The sequence below is a fragment of the Pan paniscus genome, chromosome 15, assembly GCF_029289425.2.
Source record: "Pan paniscus chromosome 15, NHGRI_mPanPan1-v2.0_pri, whole genome shotgun sequence".
Lineage (NCBI taxonomy): Eukaryota > Metazoa > Chordata > Mammalia > Primates > Hominidae > Pan > Pan paniscus.
The window spans coordinates 103638081-103661653 of record NC_073264.2 but is presented as its reverse complement, the minus strand read 5'-3'; the positions used below and the strand labels follow the sequence as shown (position 1 = coordinate 103661653).

General features: G+C 57.5%; 2 protein-coding genes and 1 non-coding gene across 7 annotated transcripts in view; 1 reads left to right on the top strand and 2 right to left on the bottom strand.

The window, feature by feature from the left end:
- Positions 1-1006: 1006 nt before the first annotated feature.
- ANKRD9 (ankyrin repeat domain 9) lies at positions 1007-7141 on the top strand. Of its 3 annotated transcripts, XM_034938197.4 has the most exons (4): positions 1007-1261; positions 1944-2149; positions 2241-2315; positions 2850-7141. In XM_034938197.4, exon 4 carries the CDS (start codon positions 2903-2905, stop codon positions 3854-3856), a length of 954 nt encoding a protein of 317 aa, XP_034794088.1. In that variant the 5' UTR covers positions 1007-1261; positions 1944-2149; positions 2241-2315; positions 2850-2902; the 3' UTR covers positions 3857-7141. The 3 variants fall into 3 exon arrangements, with proteins under 3 accessions (XP_034794088.1, XP_034794086.1, XP_034794087.1); XM_034938195.4 differs by lacking the exon at positions 1944-2149; XM_034938196.4 differs by lacking the exon at positions 1007-1261 and having other exon boundaries at positions 1347-2149.
- Positions 7142-8306: 1165 nt separating this feature from the next.
- The window catches only part of TECPR2 (tectonin beta-propeller repeat containing 2), a 136566-nt gene continuing 121299 nt past the window's right edge, over positions 8307-23573 (bottom strand). For 2 of the 3 annotated variants that reach the window (XM_055098037.2, XM_034938193.3), the window contains 3 exons: positions 13816-13957; positions 13217-13366; positions 10612-12834 (listed from right to left, as the gene is read on the bottom strand). In XM_055098037.2, coding sequence (XP_054954012.1) covers positions 12680-12834; positions 13217-13366; positions 13816-13957 — 447 coding nt within the window. In that variant the 3' untranslated portion in view covers positions 10612-12679. Of the gene's footprint in view, positions 10299-10611; positions 12835-13216; positions 13367-13815; positions 13958-23573 lie in introns of those variants that run through there. The other variant, XR_008620989.3, reaches the window with a different exon arrangement.
- Positions 9010-9113, bottom strand: LOC112437160 (U6 spliceosomal RNA). The gene has a single exon (XR_003025808.1). It is a non-coding gene; the product is annotated as a U6 spliceosomal RNA (small nuclear RNA).

Genomic DNA, 23573 nt, shown 5'->3' with positions numbered 1-23573 from the left:
GGGGATTCCAGGTGGCAGGTCGTGTCTGGGAGGATGGGTGGGGGGCTGAGCAGTCATTGCCCCTCTCCAGATCTGTGTCCACATCTGTAAAATGGGCCTAGAATTCCCAGCCGCTGGGGGCGAGTGAGGCCATAAATTAGTTGAGATGGACCCAGGCTCCTAAGCCCCCTAGGTCATGACCCCAAACCTTGGAACCCCCGACGGAGACGGTGGGGGTGGCCGAGGCCCAATCGAATCTATCCCGCCCAGATGTGGGAAGAACCGCAGGGCAAACCCCCGGCTTCCCTCCTGGCCGCTCCTCTCTTTGAGGCCACCTCTCTGAGCCCTGATTTCCTGGCGGGTGAACTGGGGATCATCGTGTCCACTGTGGCTGGTGGTCGTGAAACGAAGTGGAAACATGAGTGTTGAGGCCGAGATGGGCGCAGTGCGCGCTCCTAAACAGCTGTCCCCATCCGTCCGCCCCTCCCTCCCTTGCGCGGGTCAGCTGGAGCGGGGGCGCGCCAGGCACGACCCTGGCCGGGCAGAAGGCGGTGGAGCCCTTAGGGGTCGCGGCTCCTACCCCCGGCCCTCCCATGTGCAGATGGGGTAGCAGCCCGGAGGTTTTTCCCAAGGTCACGGAAGGTCAGAGAAAAGGGGAGCTGGACGCGACGAGGAAAGTCACGCACGGCGGAGGGCGGGCCACCTACGCGCGCGCCCGAGTTCGCAGAGCAGCGGCGCCCTCCCGGGCTGGGGCAGCTCGGAGCTCGGAGCCTTTCTTCGCCCGCAGCTCGGGTTCCGGGAGCCCCGCCCCCGCCCATCAACGCCCCGCCCCTTTCGCCACGGCCCCGCCCCTCCTCTCCGTTCTCCCCGCCGGCGCTCCCTCAAGTTTCTCCGAAGTTTTCCGCGGGTCCAGCGGTGCGCCCCGCCCGCCGGCCGGTGACGTAACAATGGTGCAGCGCGGCGGCCAATGGGTGGTGGCGGGGGCCGGCGGCGCGGGCCAATGGCGGCGGCGGACGGTCCCGCTGTCCTGCCTGGCCGGGGCCGCACTGCGCCGCCCGCCGCCCGCCGCCCGCCGCCCGCCCGCCCGCCGCCGGCGACGGCACCGCCGCCCTGCGATCCGGCCGCGGCGGCTCAGAGCGCGGCTGCGGCGGGCGCGGGCGGCGGTGGCTCCCTCCCGTGCGTCCGTCGTGGGACCTTTGCCCGCTCGCCCGCGGGGGACAGCGCGCGCTCCGGTCCGCGGCAGGGGCGGGGACGCCCGGCCTGTGGCCCCGCGCCCCCCATGGTGAGTCCCCGTCCCCCGCGCCGCGCCCGCGGCCGCCGCCCCCTCCTCCTCCGGCACACGCGCACGCAGGTGCAGCCCTCGCTGCGCCGGCCACCTGCGCGCGGACGCCCCGCTCGGCCCCGCGACCCTCCGCCGCCCGACGTCTGGCCGTGCAGGCCGGGAGGGGACGGGTAGGAGGTGGGGGGTGGCCCCGGGCGCGGCGCTGCCTTCGATGGCCCAACCCCCTTATTCACGAGCCGCGGCCGTGACTCTGCCCGGTGACGTGGGGAGGCCGAACTTTACGTAACCCGCCCGGCGCCCCACGCGTGCCGGTACAGGGCATATCTGGGGCCCGGAGGCCCAGGCTTGGGGAAGGGGCTCCAGTCACGGTGTTGCCCACGGGCCACAGCCTACCCGCACCGCGCCGCTCTCTTTAACTCAGTTACTGCCAGTGATAGTGACCCAGTCAGTGTGTGTGGACGCGGCCTGCCTTCTGTCCCAGGCCCCTTGTGACCAAGGGCTTACCCTTGAAAGAAGGCAGTAGGGAGGTTGGGACGGAGCCAGAGGTCAGACGCCTAGGCTCAGGTCGGGGCTGGGGACTCAGAGGGCAGGGTCAGGGCTCAAGCTCGATTGCCTGTGGGCTGGGGGTCCCCACCAATTCTGGAATGAGCCCAAACTGAGACGCAGGGGACCTGAGTTCTAGGCCTGGCTCTGCCGTGGCTTGCTGACCTTGGAGAATTGGAGAAGCTTGTGCCCTGCTGGAAAGTGGGATGGCAGTACCCGCTTCATCTAGTAGTTGGGGAGATCAAGAGAGGTATGGGACCTGAAGAGGATGGCAGACTGTGCAGTGCGGTGCACACCGGTCTCCAGGTTGTTTTCACCCTCCTGTCTCCTCCCAGGAGCTAACGTGTAAGCAAACATGTTTGGATAGAGGGCTGGTGCCACGCCCCAGGCTCACCCCGCCCGCACAGCCGTCGTCCACCCCTCCCCTTTCTTACAGATGAAGCTGAGGCTCGGCCAGGGACTGTGATATACCCACATCCCCGGAACTAGGTGATCGCGGTGCAGGAACCAGGTAGGTCTGAGTCTGGATCATGCCTCTGAACAGCCCAGGAAGAGGCTCCAGGGGCCTCCAAGTGGTCTGGGGTCGGAGGTCAGGGTCAGGGTTGCGCTTGGGCTGGAGAGTGGATTTGCCTCAGCTTGAGATGTGGGCCCAAGCTTTCTGATCCCCTCCCTGGCCTTTTCTTTATTTGGGGTCGTATGAACCTGGCTTAGGTGGGAACAGAAGCTCTTCCAGTGGGTCCCTGGGTTGGAGAGGGGAGGGGAGATTTGAGGGCATGGGCAGCAAGGGCATTTCCAGCAGAGGTGCCAGAGAGCAAGTCAGTTTCAAGGAGGGAGAACAGGTACAGCTAGATCAAGGATGGAGGCGGTGGTTCTGGGCGTCGGAGAGATGGAGCTGTAGGGTGACTGGAAGGGCCTGGCCGAGGCTGGAGGTAGGTACGAAGGCCTGGTGGGCCAGGACCGGAGGGGCTGTGTGAGGGGCAGAGGGGAGTCCCGGGGCCTCCCCAGTTTCCCCGCGCCTCACCGTGGCCTCTTCCTTTCCCCGCAGGTGTGCCTTCGCGGGATCCATGCCTTGAGGCCCAGGAACGCCCCGCCGACAGCATGCCGTGGGACGCGCGGCGGCCTGGGGGTGGCGCGGACGGCGGGCCCGAGGGCTCGGGCGCGGCGCGCTCGCGAGCGCAGAAGCAGTGCCGCAAGTCGTCGTTCGCCTTCTACCAGGCGGTGCGCGACCTGCTACCCGTGTGGCTGCTGGAGGATATGCGCGCCAGCGAGGCCTTCCACTGGGACGAGCGCGGGCGCGCCGCCGCCTACTCGCCCTCTGAGGCGCTGCTCTACGCGCTCGTGCACGACCACCAAGCGTACGCTCATTACCTGCTGGCCACGTTCCCGCGGCGCGCGCTCGCACCGCCCAGTGCCGGCTTCCGCTGCTGCGCGGCTCCCGGGCCGCACGTGGCGCTGGCAGTGCGCTACAACCGCGTGGGCATTCTGCGCCGCATCCTGCGCACCTTGCGCGACTTCCCGGCCGAGGAGCGGGCGCGCGTGCTGGACCGGCGTGGCTGCAGCCGCGTGGAGGGCGGTGGCACGTCGCTGCACGTGGCGTGTGAGCTGGCGCGCCCCGAGTGCCTCTTCCTGCTGCTGGGCCACGGCGCCTCGCCCGGTCTGCGCGACGGCGGCGGCCTCACGCCTCTCGAGCTGCTGCTGCGCCAGCTGGGCCGCGACGCCGGGGCCACTCCCTCCGCCGCCGGAGACCCCGCCTCAGCTCCAGGGGAGCCGCGCCAGCGCCGCCTGCTGCTGCTGGACCTCCTGGCGCTGTACACCCCGGTGGGTGCCGCCGGCTCGGCCCGCCAGGAGCTGCTGGGCGACCGGCCGCGCTGGCAGCGGCTGCTGGGTGAGGACAAGTTCCAGTGGCTGGCGGGCCTGGCGCCGCCCTCGCTCTTCGCGCGCGCTATGCAGGTGCTGGTCACCGCCATCTCTCCAGGCCGCTTCCCCGAGGCCCTGGACGAGCTGCCGCTGCCCCCATTCCTGCAGCCGTTGGACCTCACTGGCAAAGGCTAGGCCCGGAGCACCCTAGGCGCTGGATTTTGGGACAAAACTATTTTTCAGAGCGTTGTACCGGCACTTTATATATATTGATCTCTGTACGGCACAATCTCTGCCTCATCTGTCGCATGCACTGGGGGCTGGGCTTGGATGGTCAGGTGAGTTCCAAATGGCAGGTTTTCTGGGTGCAGCTGGGCTCGGGCCTTCAGCTCGCTGTCCAGCCCCTGAAAGGAGTGAGGACTAACCTCCCACCTTGATCTAGAGCCTCGGACAGGTGTGCGTCCCAGATGGGTGACAGCTGAGTGCCGCAGGAGCTGGGTAGGTGCAGGGGTGGGGACTGGCATGTCCAAGCAGCAGGACAGCGTATAAAAAGGCCTGGAAGCCAAGAGAACGAGCTCTGCAGCGTAGGGTTCTCACGGGAGGTCCTGTGCGGTCAGCCTTTTGCGCCCTGTGGACTCCGGGCCAGGGAGGGCACACAGGGCTGGCAGGCCCGCGGTGGCTGGTGTTGAGGCATGAACAAATTGTACCGGGTATCCCCCACCCCACTCTGACCACCAGTTCCTCCTTGGATATCACTCCCCCTGACAGGCAGCCCACCCAGGCCTGGATTTGTCCCTGTCTCCCCCTTTTGCTTTTCCCCCATGACTAATGGGCACCAGGTCTTGCTGCTCCTGCTTCTCACCTCTGCAGTGGCAGCAGGCCCCTGGCCCCAGGTGCATGCCGGTCAGTGGGGTTGGATGTGCCTTCCTCCAGGCCTGCCCTCTGTCCAAGCCCGGAGTGGGCTTGGTGGGCTCCCTGGTGGCCCCCAGTGGGTGCCAGGTGGTGCCCGGGGTTATTGAGGGGTGGTTGTATCACTGTAGGGACAGGCTTCTTGCCCTAGCCTGGAGAGCTGTTTTCTTCAGGAAGGTTCTGGAGATGGAGACTTGTTCGTGAATTCACCACAACTCCAGGCTGAGAGGCTGGGTCTATGCTCTCAGAGCCGAGAGAGCAGGGAGGATAGCCAGGCTGCCCTGCCTGGGAATTCTGCTGGGCCGTGAAATTCAACCCGCACCAACGTGGGCAGGAGGGCCACAGTGTCCTGCCAGGAGCAGAGGGCTGAAGGTCTGCCGGAGGAAGAGCCACTATCCTGGCGGGGGGCACCTGCTGCCCACCCTGCCCCCAGCGTGCCTGGGGGGAGCACACCTGGGCATGGAGGAGTCCAGGGTGCTGGGCCACACGAGAGGTGGGGGAGAGGCCTGGACAGTAGGAAGATCTTGCCCAGGGTCCTGGATCTGCCACTCTGGGGGTGACCTTGGACAAACCTCTGCCTTGGCCCTCAGTCTCCCCATCAAGGTTTTTCCATTCAGGAGGTTTTGGGCCATCTTCAGCCACCCTACCAGCCCTGAAAAGGATGTGACTCCTGTTTCTGGGAAGTGTGTGGTGTGTTAGGTGGGCACACAGCCCTGGTTGTGGGGAGGGAAAGATGGAGAGACAGCACAGTGACAGAGCCCAGACTGCAGGCTGGAGTGAGGGCTCCACTTCCCCGCTGCTGTGTGTCCTGGACTAGTGCCTCTGAACCTTGGCACTTGGGGCAGTGGATATTAACCTCTTTCCAAGCCCAATTCTTGGGGCATCAGGGCCTCCGGTCCTCTGGGAGGTGGCAGGTCCTCAGATCGGAGATGCCATGGGACGGGGGAGGTGCCTCTCCTTTGGAGGGTATGGAAGTGGAGACAGGAGTGGCCTGGCGCAGCTGCCGTGGTTCTTAGGGGCTGGGCCCGGGGAGCCCATGGGGCTTGTGCCTAGAAAGCCTGGGCTCCTCACTGGGGTCTAGACGTGCAGACTTCATGTCTCCCCAGCTCCAGCTCTGTTCTCTATAGGTCAGCCTCCACAATGCCAGAGGCCCAGGGCTAGCCCCCTCCACGTCCCTCCTAGATCTACAGCTGCCCCTTTGATGACCGCGCCATTGAGTCCCCTGGGCTGGGGGGTCATGCAGGGGTGAGGCAGCTGCCTGTCGCCGGTACTCATTGCCTGGCCAGGCAGGACACAGGCTGGCGGGCACTGAGAGTGGGCCCCACGAAATCCATTGTCAGGTTACCAGGATGAGGAACCCAGGCTGGTCGTGGAGTGCAGGGCGGGGCCTGCCGGAAGAATTATGGGCACTGCAGCAGGAGGGCAGCCTGGGCCATTAGCTCCTGATGTCATCGATTTGGGTGAGGGGACAGGGAAGTCAGAGGAAGCTGGCCAGTGGCTCTCACGTAGACTTACGGCAGCGGAGTGGTGCCTGATTCCTGGTACAGCTGCTCCCACTGAGTCTCCAGGGATCTGTGGTTCAGGACCCCCTGCAACCCCCTCCCAGACCCCTGTACTGGTGGGAGGAGAGGACCTAGAGGAAAGGTGCCGGGCAGATAAGCAGCCGAGGGCGGCCCTGGGTTTGGCTTATCAGTCTTCTGGGCCCTCCTGCCCCAGAAAGGGCAGCGAGGACCATGGTGTTGCCCCTGTCATCGTTATCGTCCTGGCCATGAGCTTGCAGGACTGGGAGGGCCGGAGTCAGCCAGGCAGACGGCAGCACAGCATTTGCCTGTTGGCAGGTGGCCTTGGTGGCTTCCCAAAGGCAATCGCTCCAGGCAGAACAAAACTCACTTTTTTTGGGGGTGAAGCACCTTGATTCATTTGTTTAGTTCGTTAATTCCAGCAGTCTGTTTCTAAGGGAAACATGGCTGCGGCCGGTCCTGCCCCTCCACCCACACACCAGGTGCCCAGTGTTCCCAAGGGCCCCGAATCCCAACCTTATTCAGGCGTCAGCATCTCTGCACCCCAAATGCCTGTTAGGGAGGATAGTGAAGGCTGAGCCCTCCTGGGCTCATCAAAAGCCAGCAGTGAGAGACCACCCCCGTCTCTCTGAGGTGACCTTGTAGGGCAGTCCGTGCTGTCTGGCTGGCCTGGGTGAGGTGGGCAGGGACCAAGGCCTGGCGCCTGGGCCTCGCTGGCCTTGCTCTGCGTGCTGACTTCATCCTGATAGTACCTTGATTTTCCTACTGTGACTTCCCCTTCTGTCGACTTCCTCACCAACTTTAAAATTCCGTATTGAGAGCAGTTTCCTAAGTTACCTCAAATCCTATTCAGAAGAAGGTTCTTCCTGGAAGTTGGGAGGGCGGAAAACAAGTTTAGTCACAGAAGACTACTCCATGTTTGAGCTTCTGTTTCAAGGGAAGTGAGTAACTGCCGGAGGAGCCCTGCCCCTCTGCAGTGTGTGGTGTTGCCCTGATACTTTTCAGATTGAGGTGTTACTTACATGTAATAAAATGCACAGACTTAAGTGTATACTTTGATGAGTTCTGATGAATGTCTACGTGTGTAATCACCACTGCAATCAAGATGGAAGGAAAGGCTGGGCGCGGTGGCTCACACCTGTAATCCCAGCACTTTGGGAGGCCAAGGTGGGTGGATCATGAGGTCAGGAGTTCAAGACCAGCCTGACCAACATGATGAAACCCCGTCTCTACTAAAAATAAAAAAATTAGCCAGGCGTGGTGGCAGGCACCTGTACTCCCAGCTACTCAGGAGGCTGAGGCAGGAGAATTGCTTGAACCCAGGAGGCGGAGGTTGCAGTGAGCCAAGATTGCACCATTGCACTCCAGCCTGGGCGACAGAGCAAGACTCTGTCTCAAAAAAAAAAAAAAAAAAAGATGGAAAGACAGATTTCTATTGGTGATTCTTAAAAGTAATTTATTTATTTATGTATTTATTTATTTATTTGAGATGTAGTCTCGCTCTGTCATCCAGACTGGAGTGCAATGGTGTGGTCTCAGCTCACTGTAACTTCCACCTCCCGGGTTCAAGCGATTCTCCTGCCTCAGCCTCTGGAGTAGCTGGGATTACAGGCGCTCGCCACCACGCCCGGCTAATTTTTGTATTTGTAGTAGAGACTGGGTTTCAGCATGTTGGCCAGGCAGGTCTCGAACTCCTGACCTTGTGATCCGCCCGCCTCAGCCTCCCAAAGTGCTGGGGTTACAAGTGTGAGCCACTGCGCCTGGCTCTTGAAAGTAATTTCTTTCTGCTTATAAAATTCATGCTCACTGTAGAACACTGGGGATTGAGTAGAGAGGTCCGGCCACGATGCAGGGAAACACTGTCTCAAGCGCCCCACCGCCCCACGTGGTCCCCGGAGACAGGGCCCCTAAGCGCTCACATACAAGTAAAGGCGCTGACTGACTGCGTCATCTGCACGCATACAAGCACTGCTAGCATTCTGGCATATGTTTCTTTCAGGTTTTTTCTGTGAAGATATATATTACATTTTTTTCTGTGCATATTTATATATATATGAAACCAGATCAGTTACACAATTTAGTATTTTTTTAACCTTACTGTAGTATAAGCATTTCCCCCATTGTACTTTGTAAATACGATTTTTAAGAAGTCATTGGTGTCTACTTTGTGATATTTGACTCAACCAGCCTTGATAACAAAGAGTAGTTAGAGACAACTGAATTTTTAAAATGTAAATCTGATTTATTTTTGGAATAAATAATACATTTACATGGCTGGAAATTCAAAGGATACAAAAAGGCATATACTCCAGGCAACCACTATGACCAGCTGCTGATCACAAGTAGAGAACTTGTTTCTTTTCACCCCTCTTGCTCCTCCCCGGAGTTATGAAAAATTTCAAACCTGCCAAAAGTTTGAAGTTTACAACAAATACCCTCCAACGTTTGGGTTGTCTCCCTCCCCCTTCTCTCCCTCTCTCCCTCTGATTTCTTACAGAACCACGCTTTCATGACCATGCCCGGGAACTTCACGCTGGCGCGGTGAGGTCCTGCGCCTCCGCTTCCTGCACACACGTGCTTCTTAATAGCTGCAGGCTATTTCATGAGAGGAATTTGCTCACGTTAACATGGCTGTTCCCAAATGCCAGGCTGTTTTAAGTGTTTCCTAATTATAAACAGGCTGTGCTGTTTCCCTTGACCTAGGACTTGTTCTTGAGGACAGAAGTGGAGGTGGCGAGATGCAAAGCCTACGTACGGACCGGCTTCCCCAGTAGGGCAGCACCAATGGGCGGCTCCCAAGCTGCTCCCATCTCACCTCTGCTTCTGGGGTGCTGGGGGTTTGGGCCAGTGTTCCTTCTGCTTTTGTGAAGGGCCCTTACACTCGACTCGAAGTGCTCCTCCTATTGGTTTTTAATAAATATATTTATGGAAAGCTTTATGAATTTGCGAGTCATCCTTGTGCAGGGGCCATGCTAATCTCTGTATCGTTGCAATTTTTGTATACATGCTGCTGAAGGGCGCACTCCTCTTATTGTTGTATAAGTTTTTAAGGTAAATATTCAACATCAATTCCCATTTGTTGCAATTATTTCCCTTCTTTGAGGTTTTTAATTTGCAGCATTTTTACATTTATTTCCTTCTATTTATTTATTTTTGAGAAACAAGGTCTTGCTCTGTCGCCGAGGCTGGAGTGCAGTGGTGTGATCATAGTTCATTGCAGCCTCAAACTCCTGGGCTCAAGTAATCCTCCTGCCTTGGCCTCCCAAGTAGCTGGGACTATAACTGCACATCACTGTGCCCAGCAGCATTTCTATATTTTGGAGAAATCAAATCTATGTACTTATTTTCCTCTGTAGCTTGTCCTATCACTTTTGAGTTTAGAAAGCCTTTGCCATCCAGAAATCAGACAGTTTTCCCACTGGTTTTAGATTCTTTAATCCATTTAATATTATTTTGCCCAGAGAATGAAGCAGTGGCCACATTAGTTGTGACACCCCCCATGCCCCGCCCCCGCCGCTCCTTAAGTGCATCTGAGATACCCTCTCCATTCTGCTCCCTCCCTGTGGGCCTTGCTAGGCTGCTGCCTGGCCCTCCGAGGGTCTGGGCCATGCCATTCAATAGAGTGGCCCCTGCTGGGGCTCCACCTGTCATCACTTAGCAGTTCTCACCCGTTTCTTCTTCCCAGGAGTGACGGGACAGTGAGGAGGCATCAAACAGCACAGGTCTGCAGTTCTACAGAGCTGGCTTCCAGTCCCAGTGCTGTGTGACCTTGAGCAAGTTACCTAACCTCTCTGAGTCTCAAGGGGCTAATGAGACTTCACCTTGCAGGGCTCTGGTGAGAAGCACATTGGGCACAGTCATGGGCATTTGTGGGTACTAACATTATTCCTCCCTGCCTGCCCCAACAAAACAATCCCAGTGGGGATTTGAACTGAAATCAAGCTACACCTATAAATTCCTTTGGAAAGAATGAGGTCTTTCCATAATGTGTGTAGTCCTCCATCCAGGAATGTGGAACATATCTTCCTTTATTAAAGTTTCCTTTTATGCCTTCTGGAAAGCTTTGCCGCTCTTCACACGGCCTGAGGTTTCTTGCTGAGGTCATTTCCTGGCACATGGTGTGTCTGTCCTGCTGCTGTGCTGGGCGTCATCTTTTGCGTGTGCTGGTTTCCAGCAGGGCACTTCTGCGATATGGTTTCGTTTGCTGGCTGAAGATACAGAACCAGGGGCTCGAACCCCTCCAACGCCTGCTCACACACAGCTCCATGAGGAGGCAGCCCTGGACCTCACCCCACAGTGTCCTCCTCAGAGGCTACCATGGGGTGCAGCCAGCTCTGGAGTGGCCATTCCCCCATAACAGCCACTTGGGCAAACCAGTGTGTATTTCAACACCAGCCAGGCCAAGACAGGTCTGCTGACGCACTCTCCCTGTGGTGGGGCTGGGCTGGCAGGTTCTCCCTTGCACTGCCCTCGTGAGTGTCAGCTGAGGGCACTTCTCACAGCTCAGGCACCACACTCGGCCAGGTTTGGAAAAAGTCTAGTTTATTGCACTGACTCAAAGCACAACTAAAAATTAAAACCAGAAAGAAAACTGTACAAAGCATGAAGCTACAAGTTTAAAAGCATCACCTAGACGCGGGTTTAATTGCACTACAGTCCCATGGGTGAGGAGAGCTTTGCCATCCGTGAGGCGCCGGGCAAGGCACAACAGACACAGAGAGATGCAGCCCGGCCTGGGGCTGCCTCTACTGCCACCAACTTTTACAAAAGGTTCTAGAAAAGGGAAGTGTGAAGTCAGATCTGGGATTTCGGCATCTTGACCTCATTTGGACATGGAAAACCTCCACCTATGTGGCTGGCTGGGTCCTGTCAGAGAACATATTTTATCACCCTCCACCTGCGGCCTGGGGGCTCCCTGACACCAAGGCCTGGGCCTGGGCCAGAGGCAGGCTAAAAAAAGCAGCCAGCCTGGTGTCCTGTCCTGAAGCTGCCTCCGGGAGGGGGCGGGATGTGTGGCAGGGCGGCCTAGCCCTCACACGCAGATGCCAGTGGGCGGGGTGGGCACTGCCCATTGTCTGAAGGGGCCACAGCAGCCGTCCATAGAGGCACTGGTTTCAACCTGTCGAGTGTCAACCCATACCCTGCAGAAGGCATGGGCTGCCACTCAGAGCCAGCCCACAGGTCCCGTGACCGCCCTGCCAGTCAAGTCTGTGCGGGGATGCCTGCCCCTCTGAGGCTGCAGGCGAGGACAGTGCAGGCTCAGGACAAACCCGGGAAGGAACAAAGGCCTTCCACTGTTTTCGGAAAACACATATCTCTTCTAAATTTGTAAGATTTGATTTGAAATGAGGTATTTTATGCAGATTTGTAATACAACAAAAAAGGCAATAATTAGTAGACTCGTCCTCTGAGGATGCATCTGGTTTTAGGATGTCCGCCAGCAGCATTAGTTAAATACCATTCCAAAGACATTTCTAAGGGAGCGACCCTTGCTCAGCTCCCCCACGCCCCATGCACCCTCCTGTGCCGTCCCTACCTGGGACACACGTGCACACATCCAGGTTCCATTTGCACCCATCAGGCTTTACTGTTTCAGCTGAAGTGTGCTCTCCAGGAGGCGGGCAGCCTGCGCCGTGTGTGGGCAGTGAGGTGTGGTGTGGTGTGGTGAGATGTGGCGAGGTACGGTACGGTGCGGTGCGGTGCGGTGCGGTGTGGGGTGTGGTGTGTTGTGTGGTGCGGTGCGGTGTGGTGTGGTGAGGTGCAATGCGGTGTGGGGTGTGGTGTATTGTGTGGTGCGGTGTGGTGAGGTGAGGTGCGGTGCGGTGTGGTGTGGTGAGGTGTGCTGTGCTGTGGTGTGGTGAGGTGTGGGGTGTGTTGTGTGGTGAGGTGTGCTGTGGTGTGGTGAGGTGTGGTGAGGTATGGTGCAGTGCGGTGTGCTGTGCTGTGGTGAGGTGTACTGTGGTGTGGTGAGGTGAGGTGTGTTGTGGTGTGCATGTGCGTGGGTTCTCTCCTGGCATGGCCAGTGCTCTCCTCTCAAGCCCGGCCTCGGCTTGCTGGCCAGAGCGTCTGGCGTGGAATGTGCTCTGCAGCTTTGTCTCTGGGGGGACACCCCCCTATGATGGGACAAAGCCATCACCGAGCACATCCCGCGCTGCAGAGAGCTGACCTTTGGCTCCATCTGGCCCTGGGGCTACTAATGTGGAAGGAGGCCCTGGGCCAAACCAGCTGCCCGGCTACCCTTGGTTCTGGGAGGCCTCCGGAGACCACTCCCACCAACAAAAGCTGGAGCTATCTGTGGATGAGACCAGGACGGCAGCACGTGGGTAATCGGAGTGCATGCAGCCGGGCGGTCGCCACTGTCCTGAGCTAGGAGGCGCCACTGCTGCAGCAATCACGCCAGCCACGGGTGGAGGCTGTGGGTTCTGGAACGAGACAGAAACCAACATAGATGAAAGTAAGTGTGCGGGTCCAACCTGGCCAGAGGTGTCTGGACAAGTGTTGAGGCAGCACGTCCACCAGGGAGTGACTCCGAAGCCACTGTGCCCACCACAGACGCCGGGCCCCTCCGCGTGACTCTGCCAGGGCTCCTTCAGATGACCTCCCACTCGTCCTCCAGGTCCTCAGGGTGGGGCATGGCGGCCTGGCTGCTCTTCTGGGTGCCGTGCGAGTGGCTGAACGTCTTCGTCAGCCGTTGGAGGAGGTAGCCGGGCGGGCCCACAGCCCACAGCTCATCTGACGCAGTCACTGCAGGGACAAGAGCCAATCACATACTTGTCAATCACACAGCCTGTGGGGTGGCCACAGATGGAGCTGGGAGCTTGGGCACAGGTCTGGGCTTGCCACATTCTAGGTGGGGGACACTGGACAAGCCACCATCTCCATGTGAACTTCGTACCCTCAGCTGGAAGTGGATGTCAACAGCACCTTGTCCTTGCCCAGGAGACTCTGGCAGAGCCCAGGTGTCCAGCCCCTTCCCTCCCTGGAACACACTCCTGGCTTGCCCTCAGTTCTTGCTTTGAGAGATTGGAGCCCAGTGGGGTCGGCTTCTTTGAGAGCCCCCCGACATGGTCCACAGGAGCCCTGGGAACCCCAAGGGGCCTTAAGCCCACTGGCCCCAGGCACCTGCCTGTGAAACACGACACGCTGCCGGGAAGTTTCTTCCAGTAGTCCCCGGCGGGGTTCTTGTCTGTGACGCCGTACCGCCGGGCGAGGTCTCCGTTTGGACAGCGGGCCCACACGGTCCTGGTGCTCAGCGCCAGCTGGCAGGCCTGCAACCCTGTGGGCAGACAGGGTCCCTCCTGAGCCCCTGCCATGGACGGGATGGGCCGCTGCTTCCCGAGCCCACTCTTGTGACGCTGCACACCTCCACCAGGGTCCCTGCGGGGACGGAGTGCCCATGATGGACTGGGCTTGGGGCAGGAGCCGAGGGAAAGGACGCCCAGTTGGCAGGGCCAGCAAAGCCACCGAAAGCCAGAAGTCAAAGGACAGAAGGGCCTGGGCAGTGTGCAAACTGCCCTCCCACAAAAGCACCAGCAGGACGGCCTGGGTTCCCCTAACAAGGAACATGACGGGAGGCTTGTCCCCTGGCCCAGGAAGCAGCGGCGACAGCACAGCCCCAGCACAAAGGCTGCCTCACAGACAGCGGCCTGGAGGGAGCGCCCAGCAGCCCCCAGTGATGGTAGCCCCGGCTGGCCGGCACCACAGGCCCTGTCTGCAGGCTCCTACCTGGCACATGCTCCCAGGCGGTCCCCACAGGCATCTCCTCGGTGATCCCGGTCCGCACGTGCACGTTCCACCTGCTGTCAAGCACCCACAGCATCTGGTCGTTGGGGCTGGAATGGACGCTGACCAAGCTGACCCCGGCGGGCTGGAAGCGGGAAGGGACTTTCAGGGAAGGCAGGAGTTGGGTGACAAGAGAAAGGACAGGAGACTTCCGGAACTGGGGACATGTTAGTGGCAGCATGCAGCAGCCAGTGTGGGCCCCGCAGGAGGCAGAGAGGCCACGTCCTGCCCCTGGTGCCAGTCTCACGGGGGAGATGGTCACTTGTCTCCAGAATGTCAGGTGGGCCAGACTGAGGGACAGCCCAGCAGATACCAGCATGGACTCCAGCAGGCGGCCAAGAAGGGCAGGGATGGCCCAGGTGAACAGAGAGTGGAGGAATGAGACGAGAGGTGCGGCGGACCTGGCTGTGAAGGACCATGGTGGGCACTGTGAGAAACAAAAACGCCAGCCCAGGAGCCCCCGCCACCTGCCTGTGCTGCTCTCACCATCCTGGCTCAGCTGAGGCCCCTCTCCTCTAGGCACAGCTGTCCTCCTGAATGTGCTGCCGGGCAGGCAACATCTGCGTTGACCAGGCCGCGGCACAAGACTGCCGCCCTGCCCTGGTCCTTGGGCAGCCTCTGTCCATGCTCAGCATCTCCAGTCCTTTGTCTGCTCTTCACAGGACAGGAGGAAGTCCCTCCAGTGTCCTGTTTGCTGTCCACCGGCAACTCCAGTTTGCCTCAGGGCTGCCCACCCCTCAGTTGAACCAGGCCTCCGTGCCCGAGAGCACAGCACTGTCTGGAGGATCTGGGCCTCTGGTCACCAGCAGTGCTGGTGGGTGACCCGAGCCCCGAGGGGCTGGCTGTCCCCCACTGCCTGGCACTGCCTGCTTTTCTGGAACCCACAGTCTTCCCTGCTACATCTGTGGTCTTGGGTCCCTGCCCTCCTGGTCGGCCTCCATGGGACCGAGTGGGCCACCCAGTGGAAACTGGCAGATCCCTCGCTGCCGCCACACATCTCCTGCTCCTTGCTTTGTGCTCAGGGCTGCCGTGAATACAATCACACTGGATGCCCTGTGCCACACTCTGGCCGCACAGTGCTCCTGTCATAGTGCCCGTGTCACACACTTGCCGGGGCCACTCTCAGGGCCGTCAGGCAGTGGGACCTCCCTCCACCTGCACCTCCCCGATCGAGGTGCCCTCTCCAGGCTGCCCGCATCCTCACCCGCCGGCTGCTCTGGGCAGGGGCCCCTAACTGTGGGCTGATGAACACATGTATGAAATGCCTCCCATGGGCACCAAGTCTCACACCTCAGCCCCAGGGCCAGTCCCAGTGGATCAGGACATGGAGGATGGAGAGACAGAGCAGCAAGGAGGACGGGGCGGTGGCCGCTCTTGTTGGCACATCACTACCAGTCACCACCGCCTGAGCCAGTGTTTGCCTTTGCTGCTGCTAGGTCCTCTAAGGACCAACCGGTCTTCCCAGACATGGCAGGCTTCTTCCCCAGCCGCCCGCCCTCCCCACCCAGCCCTGCTTTGCAGAGTGATCACAGGCCTCTCCCCTCCCTTCCCTGGAGTCCCTGCATCCCCCTGGAATGGGGGCTTAGCCTAGAACAGTGCTTCCCCAAATCTGCGCCTCTGAATCCCAGGTCCATGGAATGGAAATAGGTGTGATGTATAGAAAGGGGGTTCCATAGCCAAACAAGTTAAGCTAAGCTCAGAGGGAAGGTGGTGAATAGAAATCCCAAACACATCCAGACTTGGTTGCAGCTCCACAGCTAAAACACTGACAGGCACAGGGCCACCCCCTCCCTCCTGCCCCCACCTGATTCTGGCTGTCAGAAAGTTCTCTTTTAAAAAAATTTTTTTAAGACAGGGTCTCGCTCTGTCACCCAGGCTGGAGTGCCCTGGCACAATCCCGGCTCACTGCAACCTCCATCTCCCTGGCTCAAGTGATCCTCCCACCTCAGCTTCCCAAGAATCTGGGACTACAGGTGCACACCACCACAACCACACCAGGCTAATTTCTGTATTTTGTTGTAGACAGTGGGTTTCACCATGTTGCCCAGGCTGGTCTTGAACTCCTGGGTTCAAGTGAGCCATTCCCCTTGGCCTCCCAAAGTGCTGAGATTACAGGCGTGAGCCACCGTGCCTGGCCAAAGTTCTCTCTTGTGTGAGCTCACTCAGGGTGCCGCTGGAGTGACTGCAGGTCTCAGCCTGCCAGTGAGGTGAATGAGCTAGTTTAGTTTTTTTTTTGTTTTTTTTTTTTGAGACGGAGTTTCGCTCTTGTTACCCAGGCTGGAGTGCAATGGTGTGATCTTGGCTCACCGCAACCTCCGCCTCCCAGGTTCAAGCAATTCTCCTGCCTCAGCCTCCCGAGTAGCTGAGATTACAGGCATGCACCACCACGCCAGGCTAATTTTGTATTTTTAGTAGTGACGGGGTTTCTCCATGTTGAGGCTGCTCTCGAACTCCTGACCTCAGGTGATCTGCCCACCTCGGCCTCCCAAAAGTGCTGGGATTACAGGCGTGAGCCACCGCACCCGGCCGAGCTAGTTTTTTTTTGAGTCTCACTGTGTCTGGAGTGCAGTGGCGTGATCTTGGCTCACTGCAACCTCTCCTTCCGGTTTCAAGGGATTCTCCTGCCTCAGCCTCCCAAGTAGCTGGGATTACGGGTGCCCACCTCCAAGCCCAGCTAATTTTTGTATTTTTAGTAGACACGGGGTTTCACCATGTTGGCCAGGCTGATCTAGAACTCCTGACCTCCAGCGATCTGCCTGCCTCGGCTTCCCAAGGTGCTGGGATTACAGGTGTGAGCCACTGCGCCCAGCCACGAGTGAGCTATTTTAAGAGACACAGAGAGAACAGAGTCCTAGAGTCCTAGCGAGGGGCTCCCTTCGCTGCTCCCTCAGCCCTTTGGTCGCTCACTCCACACATTCGCCCAAGTTACAGGCACAGGCTCTGGAAGCCTTCGTGAGTGGGCTGGATGGGGCTCTTAGCACCAGAGCAGGCAATTGGACGTAAGCACCAGGCTAGGTTCAGATATGGGAGGCACCACCAGGAAATAAAATGAGCAACTGGCAGTGGGTGGTCAGGTGAGGAGGTGGCATTAGGGTTGATGCCCGGAGGACACAGGGCCGCTGAGGGGAGAGAGGGAAGGGTTGGATGGCAGATGTCAGAAGGCTGGGCACCACCCTGGACAGCGGTCCCAGCTTAAAGCAGAGCGGCACTGGAAGCCCGAGCCACTTTCCACGCAGAACCCCAGATGCACCGGTGAGATCCGAGGGAGCCGCGCCTGTGCTGCAGGGTCACCGCAGCCCCTGCCCCTGTCACAGCAGGGAGGCTGGGGCGGGGCGGCCAGCAGGGCTGTGGGATGCAATCCAGGAGGGCAGGGGTGCCAGGACCGAGTCCCAGGGACCACCTGGAGCGCACTCAGGCAGGTCCCCACCGCTGGCTGTGCTGGGATCAGATGTTTGGGATTTCTATTCACCACCTTCCCTCTGAGCTTAGCTTAACTTGTTTGGCTATGGAACCCCCTTTCCATACATCACATCCATTTCCATTCCATGGACCTGGGGTTCAGAGGTGCAGATTTGGGGAAGCGCTGCTCTAGGCTAAGCCCCCATTCCAGGGGATGCAGGGGCTCCAGGGAAGGGAGGGGAGAGGCCTGCTAGCTGAGGCCGAGGCTGAGGCCACCAGGCTGTGTGGAGGAGAGGCTCCCGCCAGGCTCCCGCCTTCCCTACTCAGAAGGCCGCGTGGAGGAGACAGAAAAGCGGCCCAGGCCTCGCCATTCAGCCCACTGGCCAGGGCCCCGACGTGGTGGAGCAGAGCCAGGACTCCCCCACACACTGCCCGTAGTCCTGGCCCAGAGCTGAGACGCGCTGTGGTTTGAAGCAGCTAGCTTTTGAATAGTAAGTCAAGGACAACGGGAATGATGGAGAGAGGAGGAGACGACTGTGCTTCAGGAGAAGGGCAAGAACAGCAAGGACCAAAGTGGAGTCTCTGAGGGGTCTCCAGATAGAGAAAGATGGGTGCTGGAAGCAGCACGGTGGCAGGCGGAGAAGTGCTCGTGAGCGGGCAGAGGACGGCTACCCCGCATCCCTTTCCTCTTCTCTCCATCACCTCGCAACGTCTCTGGAACATAAAACTTCCCTGTCTCCCTTGGCTCTCTCGCTTCCGGGCTCTGCCCCCTGACGTGAGCCTCCGCCCATTAACAGCCTTTACTAGAAGCCGCTAGAACAGAACATGGTGGGAAGAGCAAGCGGGGCCCAGCCTCACCCTGGCCTTGCCAGTCGTCCCTTCCGGACACACATGCCCCCTCACGCGTTGCTCACCTGGCACGCTGCTGCCCACCCTTCACAACCCCACTCACGCTGCCTGCCAGGCCTCTGGGAAGGGCCCCTGTGCTGCCTGGGAGCTCCCTGCAGGAGGAGGCCACGTCTGCCCAGCTCCAGCCCAGCCCGATGCTGAGGAGGTGCATGGAGGATGGACCCTGGCCACCTGCTTCCCTCAGAAACATTCTGCGTCCCCAGCCCCTCACCCACTTTTATCCAATAAAAAGAAACTCTATTTTGTATTACTGGAGGAAAATATACATTTGAAAACTACACAAATCCTAAGTGCACAGCATGACAGAGCTTCCCAATTTGAGTGCACCTGTGTGACCAGTGGCTGGCCCAAGAAGGAGAAGGAGAGCCCCGGCCCTGGCTGCTGCCACACTCCTGACACCAGGGCCTGGGCTGTCTGGGTCTGACTTTACACGACGGAAGCTCATGGCATAGTGGCTTCTCTCCGAAAGGAGGACTGGCACTCCCTGGCAGGGCCCTCACTCTAGGTGGGAGGCCAGCCTGCAGACAGCCCAGGAGGGCTTCAGGAAGGGGTAGGGATGGAGGCCAGGTCTCAGAGGGTGGGAGAGCACAGTCTGACGAAAAGCACATGGGGACACCAGTAAATGCTCTTTAAAAGAGGAAGAGGAAGTCACTCTGGACACATCTTTCCAGGTTTATCATCTTGCCTCATGCCTTTACCCAGTATTTCCCAGACTGGGTTCCATGGTACACCATACCACCCCTACCACTGGCAGGGCTCATGTGGCCCAAGGCCTCGCACCAGCTGTCTCCTGGACACCTCTAATTGGAGGCATGTGATCATTCGTTCGACAAATGAGCACCCACACATGCTGGGTTTTGGGGAAACCTCAACTGCAAACAAAACACTTGTTTCTGCCCACCCAGAGCTGCCATCCTACTGGGGAGGGTGGGGCACAACCCGGACAAACCAATGCCATACTGCGTAACAGAGAGAAGGGCCAGAGGGACACCCTGACTCTGCCCGGAGTGGAGGGGCAGTGATCCTGCCAACACCTAGGGAAGGTACCCAGCAGCCCCAGCAAGTGTAGAACTGAGGGTAGCTCAGGGTTGCAGCAAGGAGGCTGGGAGGCTGCAGCCCAGTGGTGAGGCCAGAGTGGCTGCTAGGGCTGATGGCAGGCTTCAGGCTGAGGGAAGAAGTATGATTTCATTCTGAGTGACGTGGGAAGCTGCCAGAAGGGTGTGAAAAGAGGAAAGGGCTGGGCATGGTGTCTCACACCTGTAATGCCAGCACTTTGGAAGACCAAGGAGGGAGGACTGCTTGAGCCAAGGAGTTTGAGACGAGCCTGGGCAACAGCAAGACCTTGTCTCTACCAAAATTTAAAAAATTATCTGGGCATGGTGGCATGTGCCTATAGTCCCAGCTACTTAGGAATCTCAGGCAGGAGGATTACTTGAGCACAGGAGTTTGAGGCTGCAGTAAGCCATATTCGTGCCATTGCACTCTAGCTTGGGCAACAGAGCAAGACCCTCTGTAATAATAAACAAAATAAAAGTAAAAAAAGAGGAGAGATGTGGGCTGAGCGTGGTGGCTCACACCTGTAATCCCAGCACTTTGGGAGGCCCAGGCGTGCGGATCATCTGAGGTCAGGAGTTTGAGACCAGCCTGACCAATATGATGAAACCCCATCTCTACTAAAAGTACAAAATTAATCAGGCATGGTGGCATGCGCCTGTAATTCCAGCAACTTGGGAGGCTGAGACAGGAGAATCACTTGAACCCAGGAGGCAGAGGTTGCAGAGAGCTGAGATCGTGCCATTGCACTCTAGCCTGGGCAATAAGAGTGAGACTCTGTCTCAAAAAAAAAAACCCAAAAAAACAAAAAAAAGAGGAGAGATGTGAACTAGCGCATGTCGTCTGAGGACTCTTCTGGCTGCAGTGAGGACAAGCTGCAGGGAAGGGCAGGTAGAACAAGAACCCCGTTCCGGATGCTGGTGCAATAAGCCAGGGGCTGGTGGTACAGGCAGGCCCTAAGAGGCCGATGGAACAGGCTTTGGAGGAGGAGCCCATGGCGCCTGCTGAAGGACTGGCAAAGTGGCCCTGGGGTGTCTGCTCTGCCTGAGTCCGGACCTTTTCAGAGCAGACGCCAGGCCGGGGCGGAGCTCAGCACCCCGGGTGGTCGCAGCAATCATGACCCCGAGCCACAGATGTCGGGTGACTCGGGAAGGCGCCTCTGCTAAAATACACCGAGGTTTCAACAGACAAAAAAACCAACGCTTGAAAAGCTGGCAAACTCGGGGGTTGCTTTGCTGACTGCTCTCTAGGTTAGTAACAGAGAGGCCTGGTCCTAGCCCTGCCTGGCAGTCCTGCCTGCTGGGGCTCTGGGCACACCCTGGGTGTCATGACATGATGCCTGTGAGGGGCTTCGAGACCAGCAGGGCTGGGCATCAGTGAGGGATGATTTTCTATTAGGTCAGAAACAATGATAATCACTGGACCTCAAAGCAAATGACTTCATCATCTTCCTCTGGAGCAAACCGATTTCTTATGGTCTGAGAGTGGTGCCAGTGGGAAGCAGCACAGGATCTTGGGAGCAGGGAATTCCACTGTTTGCTCACAGTGAGCAAGGAAGGTGCCGCGTGGGGTTAACACTCAGACCTGCTGCGCGGCTTTCATCACAGTGACCTGATTCACTGGCGGTCTCAACACACCTTTGCTGTATTTATTTTATAAACTCACTGTATTTTTTTTTTTGTAACTGTCACCTGGATTTGCTTGTTTTTGCTTTATTTTTAGTGGAGGCACTGATGTAAGTGCCTCCACTAAAGTTAGTGTAGATTCTTCTCGAGCCTTTCTTTGGAGGCAAAAGAACTCCCGGCTGAGCCTGGCACTGCTGGTTTGTTAGCTGTGCTGAGTGCAAGAGCAGCTAGCTGTCCCCTGGTTTGTACCAGAAGTCTGGGGCTGAATAAACCCTCATTTAAACAGACAAAACCCAGACACACTCAGGGGCTGTCAGAGAGAGCACGTATGACTCAGGGCCACACACTGTAGGATTCCTTTTTTTTTTTTTTTTGACACAGTTTTGCTCTTGTCGCCCGGGCTGGAGTGTAATGGTGTGATGTTGGCTCACTGCAACCACTGCCTCTCAGGTTCAAGTGATTCTCCTGCCTCAGCCTCCCGAGTAGCTGGGATTACAGGGGCCTGCCACCATGCCCGGCTAATTTTTGTATTTTTAGTAGAGACAAGGTTTCACCATCTTGGCCAGGCTGGTCTTGAACTCCTGACCTTGTGATCCACCCGCCTTGGCCTCCCAAAGTACTGGGATAGAGACAGGGTTTCACCATTTTGGCCAGGCTGGTTTTGAACTCCTGACCTTGTGACCCACCCACCTCAGCCTCCCAAAGTACTGGGATTACAGGTGTGAGCCACTGCGCCCAGCCAGGATTCCATTTCTATGAAACATCCAGAAGAGGAAAATCCCAGGTAGAAATCAGGTGAGCAGCTGCTACAGGCTGGGAGAGAGGAGGAGGGAGGAGGAATGGGGAGTGGCTTCGCATTGGTAGGGGCTTTCTTGAGGGATAAGAATGTTCTGGAACTAAGTTGGGCACGGTGGCTCATGCCTGTAATCCCAGCACTTTGGGAGGCCGAGGTGGGCAGATCACTTGAGGTTAGGAGTTTGAGACCAGCCTGGCCAACATGGTGAAACTCCATCTGTACTAAAAATACAAAATTAGCCGGGCATGGTGGCGCATGCCTGTAGTCCTAGTGTCTCGGGAGGCTGAGGCAGGAGAATCACTTGAACCTGGGAGGCGGAGGTTGCAGTGAGCCCAGATTGTGCCACTGCATTCCAGCCTGGGCAACAAGAGCAAAACTCCATCTCAAAAAAGAAAAAAAAAAAAAGAATGTTCTGGAACTATATAGTGACAATGGTTGCACAACATTGCAAATGTACTGTCACTAGCAGTCAATCTCATGTGTATTTTATCACAATTTAGAAAAAAAGAAAAAGTAGACAAGCCTTGGTTGTGACAGTGTACTACAGTTTTGCAGTTACCATTGCGGTGAACTGGGTAAAGGGTACTCAGGATTTCTTATAAATACAAGTGCAGTGACCATTATCTCAATAAAAATTTCAATTAGGCCGGGCACAGTGGCTCATGCCTGTAATCCCAGCACTTCGGGAGGCTGAGGCAGGCGGACCACCTGAGGTTGGGAGTTTGAGACCAGCCTGACCAATATGGAGAAACCTCGTCTCTACTAAAAAAAAGTACAAAATTAGCCGGACGTGGTGGCGGGCGCCTGTAATCCCAGCTACTCAGGAGGCTGAGGCAGAAGAATTGCTTGAACCCAGGAGGCAGAGGTTGTGGTGAGACAAGATTGCGCCATTGAGCTCCAGCCTGGGCAACAAGAGTGAAACTATGTATCAAAAAAACAAAAAAAAATTCAATTAAAAAAAAAAAAGCAGGCCGAGCACAGTGGCTTACACCTATAATCCCAGCTCTATGAGAGACGGAGGCAGGAGAATTGCCTGAGCCCAGTAGCTCGAGATCTAATTTCTACTAAAAAAACAAAAAAAAAGTAGTAGGTGATCTAAAATTTTGGCTTATTCACATTAAAAACTTCATAAAAATGCAAAAGAGGCTGGGCGTGGTGGCTCACGCCTGTAATCCCAGCCCTTTGGGAGGCTGAGGCAGGCCTATCACCTGAGGTCCGGAGTTCAAGACAAGCCTGACCAAGATGGAGAAACCCCGTCTCTACTAAAAAAAATACAAAATTAGCCAGGTGTGGTGGCTCATGCCTGTAATCCCAGCTACTCAGGAGGCTGAGGCAGGAGAATCGCTTGAACCCGGGAGGCAGAGGTCGTGGTGAGCCGAGATCGCGCCATTGCACTCCAGCCTTGGCAACAAGAGTGAAACTCCATATCAAAAAAAAAAAAAACAAACAAACAGGCCGGGCGCGGTGGCTCATGCCTGTAATCACAGCAGTTTGGGAGGCCGAGGTGGGCGGATCACGAGGTCAGGAGATTGAGACCATCCTGGCTAACACGGTGAAACCCCGTCTCTACTAAAAATACAAAAAATTAGCCGGGCATGGTGGTGGGCGCCTGTAGTCCCAGCTACTTGGAAGGCTGAGGCAGGAGAATGGTGTGAACCTGGGAGGCGGAGCTTGCAGTGAGCCCAGATTGCGCCACTGCACTCCAGCCTCGGGGACAGAGCGAGACTCCGTCTCAAAAAAAATAAACAAAAACAAAACAAAACAAAAAACAAACAAACAAACAAACAAAAAAAGTAGGCCAGGCACAGTGGCTTACACCTGTAATCCCAGCACTATAGGAGGCTGAGGCAGGAGAATTGCCTAAGCCCAGGAGCTGAGACCTAATCTCTACTAAAAAAACAAAAAAGAAGTAGTAGGTG

What these genes read in the sequence shown, in the direction of transcription:
- ANKRD9 (XM_034938195.4), top strand. Translation starts at nt 2,903, where the DNA reads ATGCCGTGGGACGCGCGGCGGCCTGGGGGTGGCGCGGACGGCGGGCCC.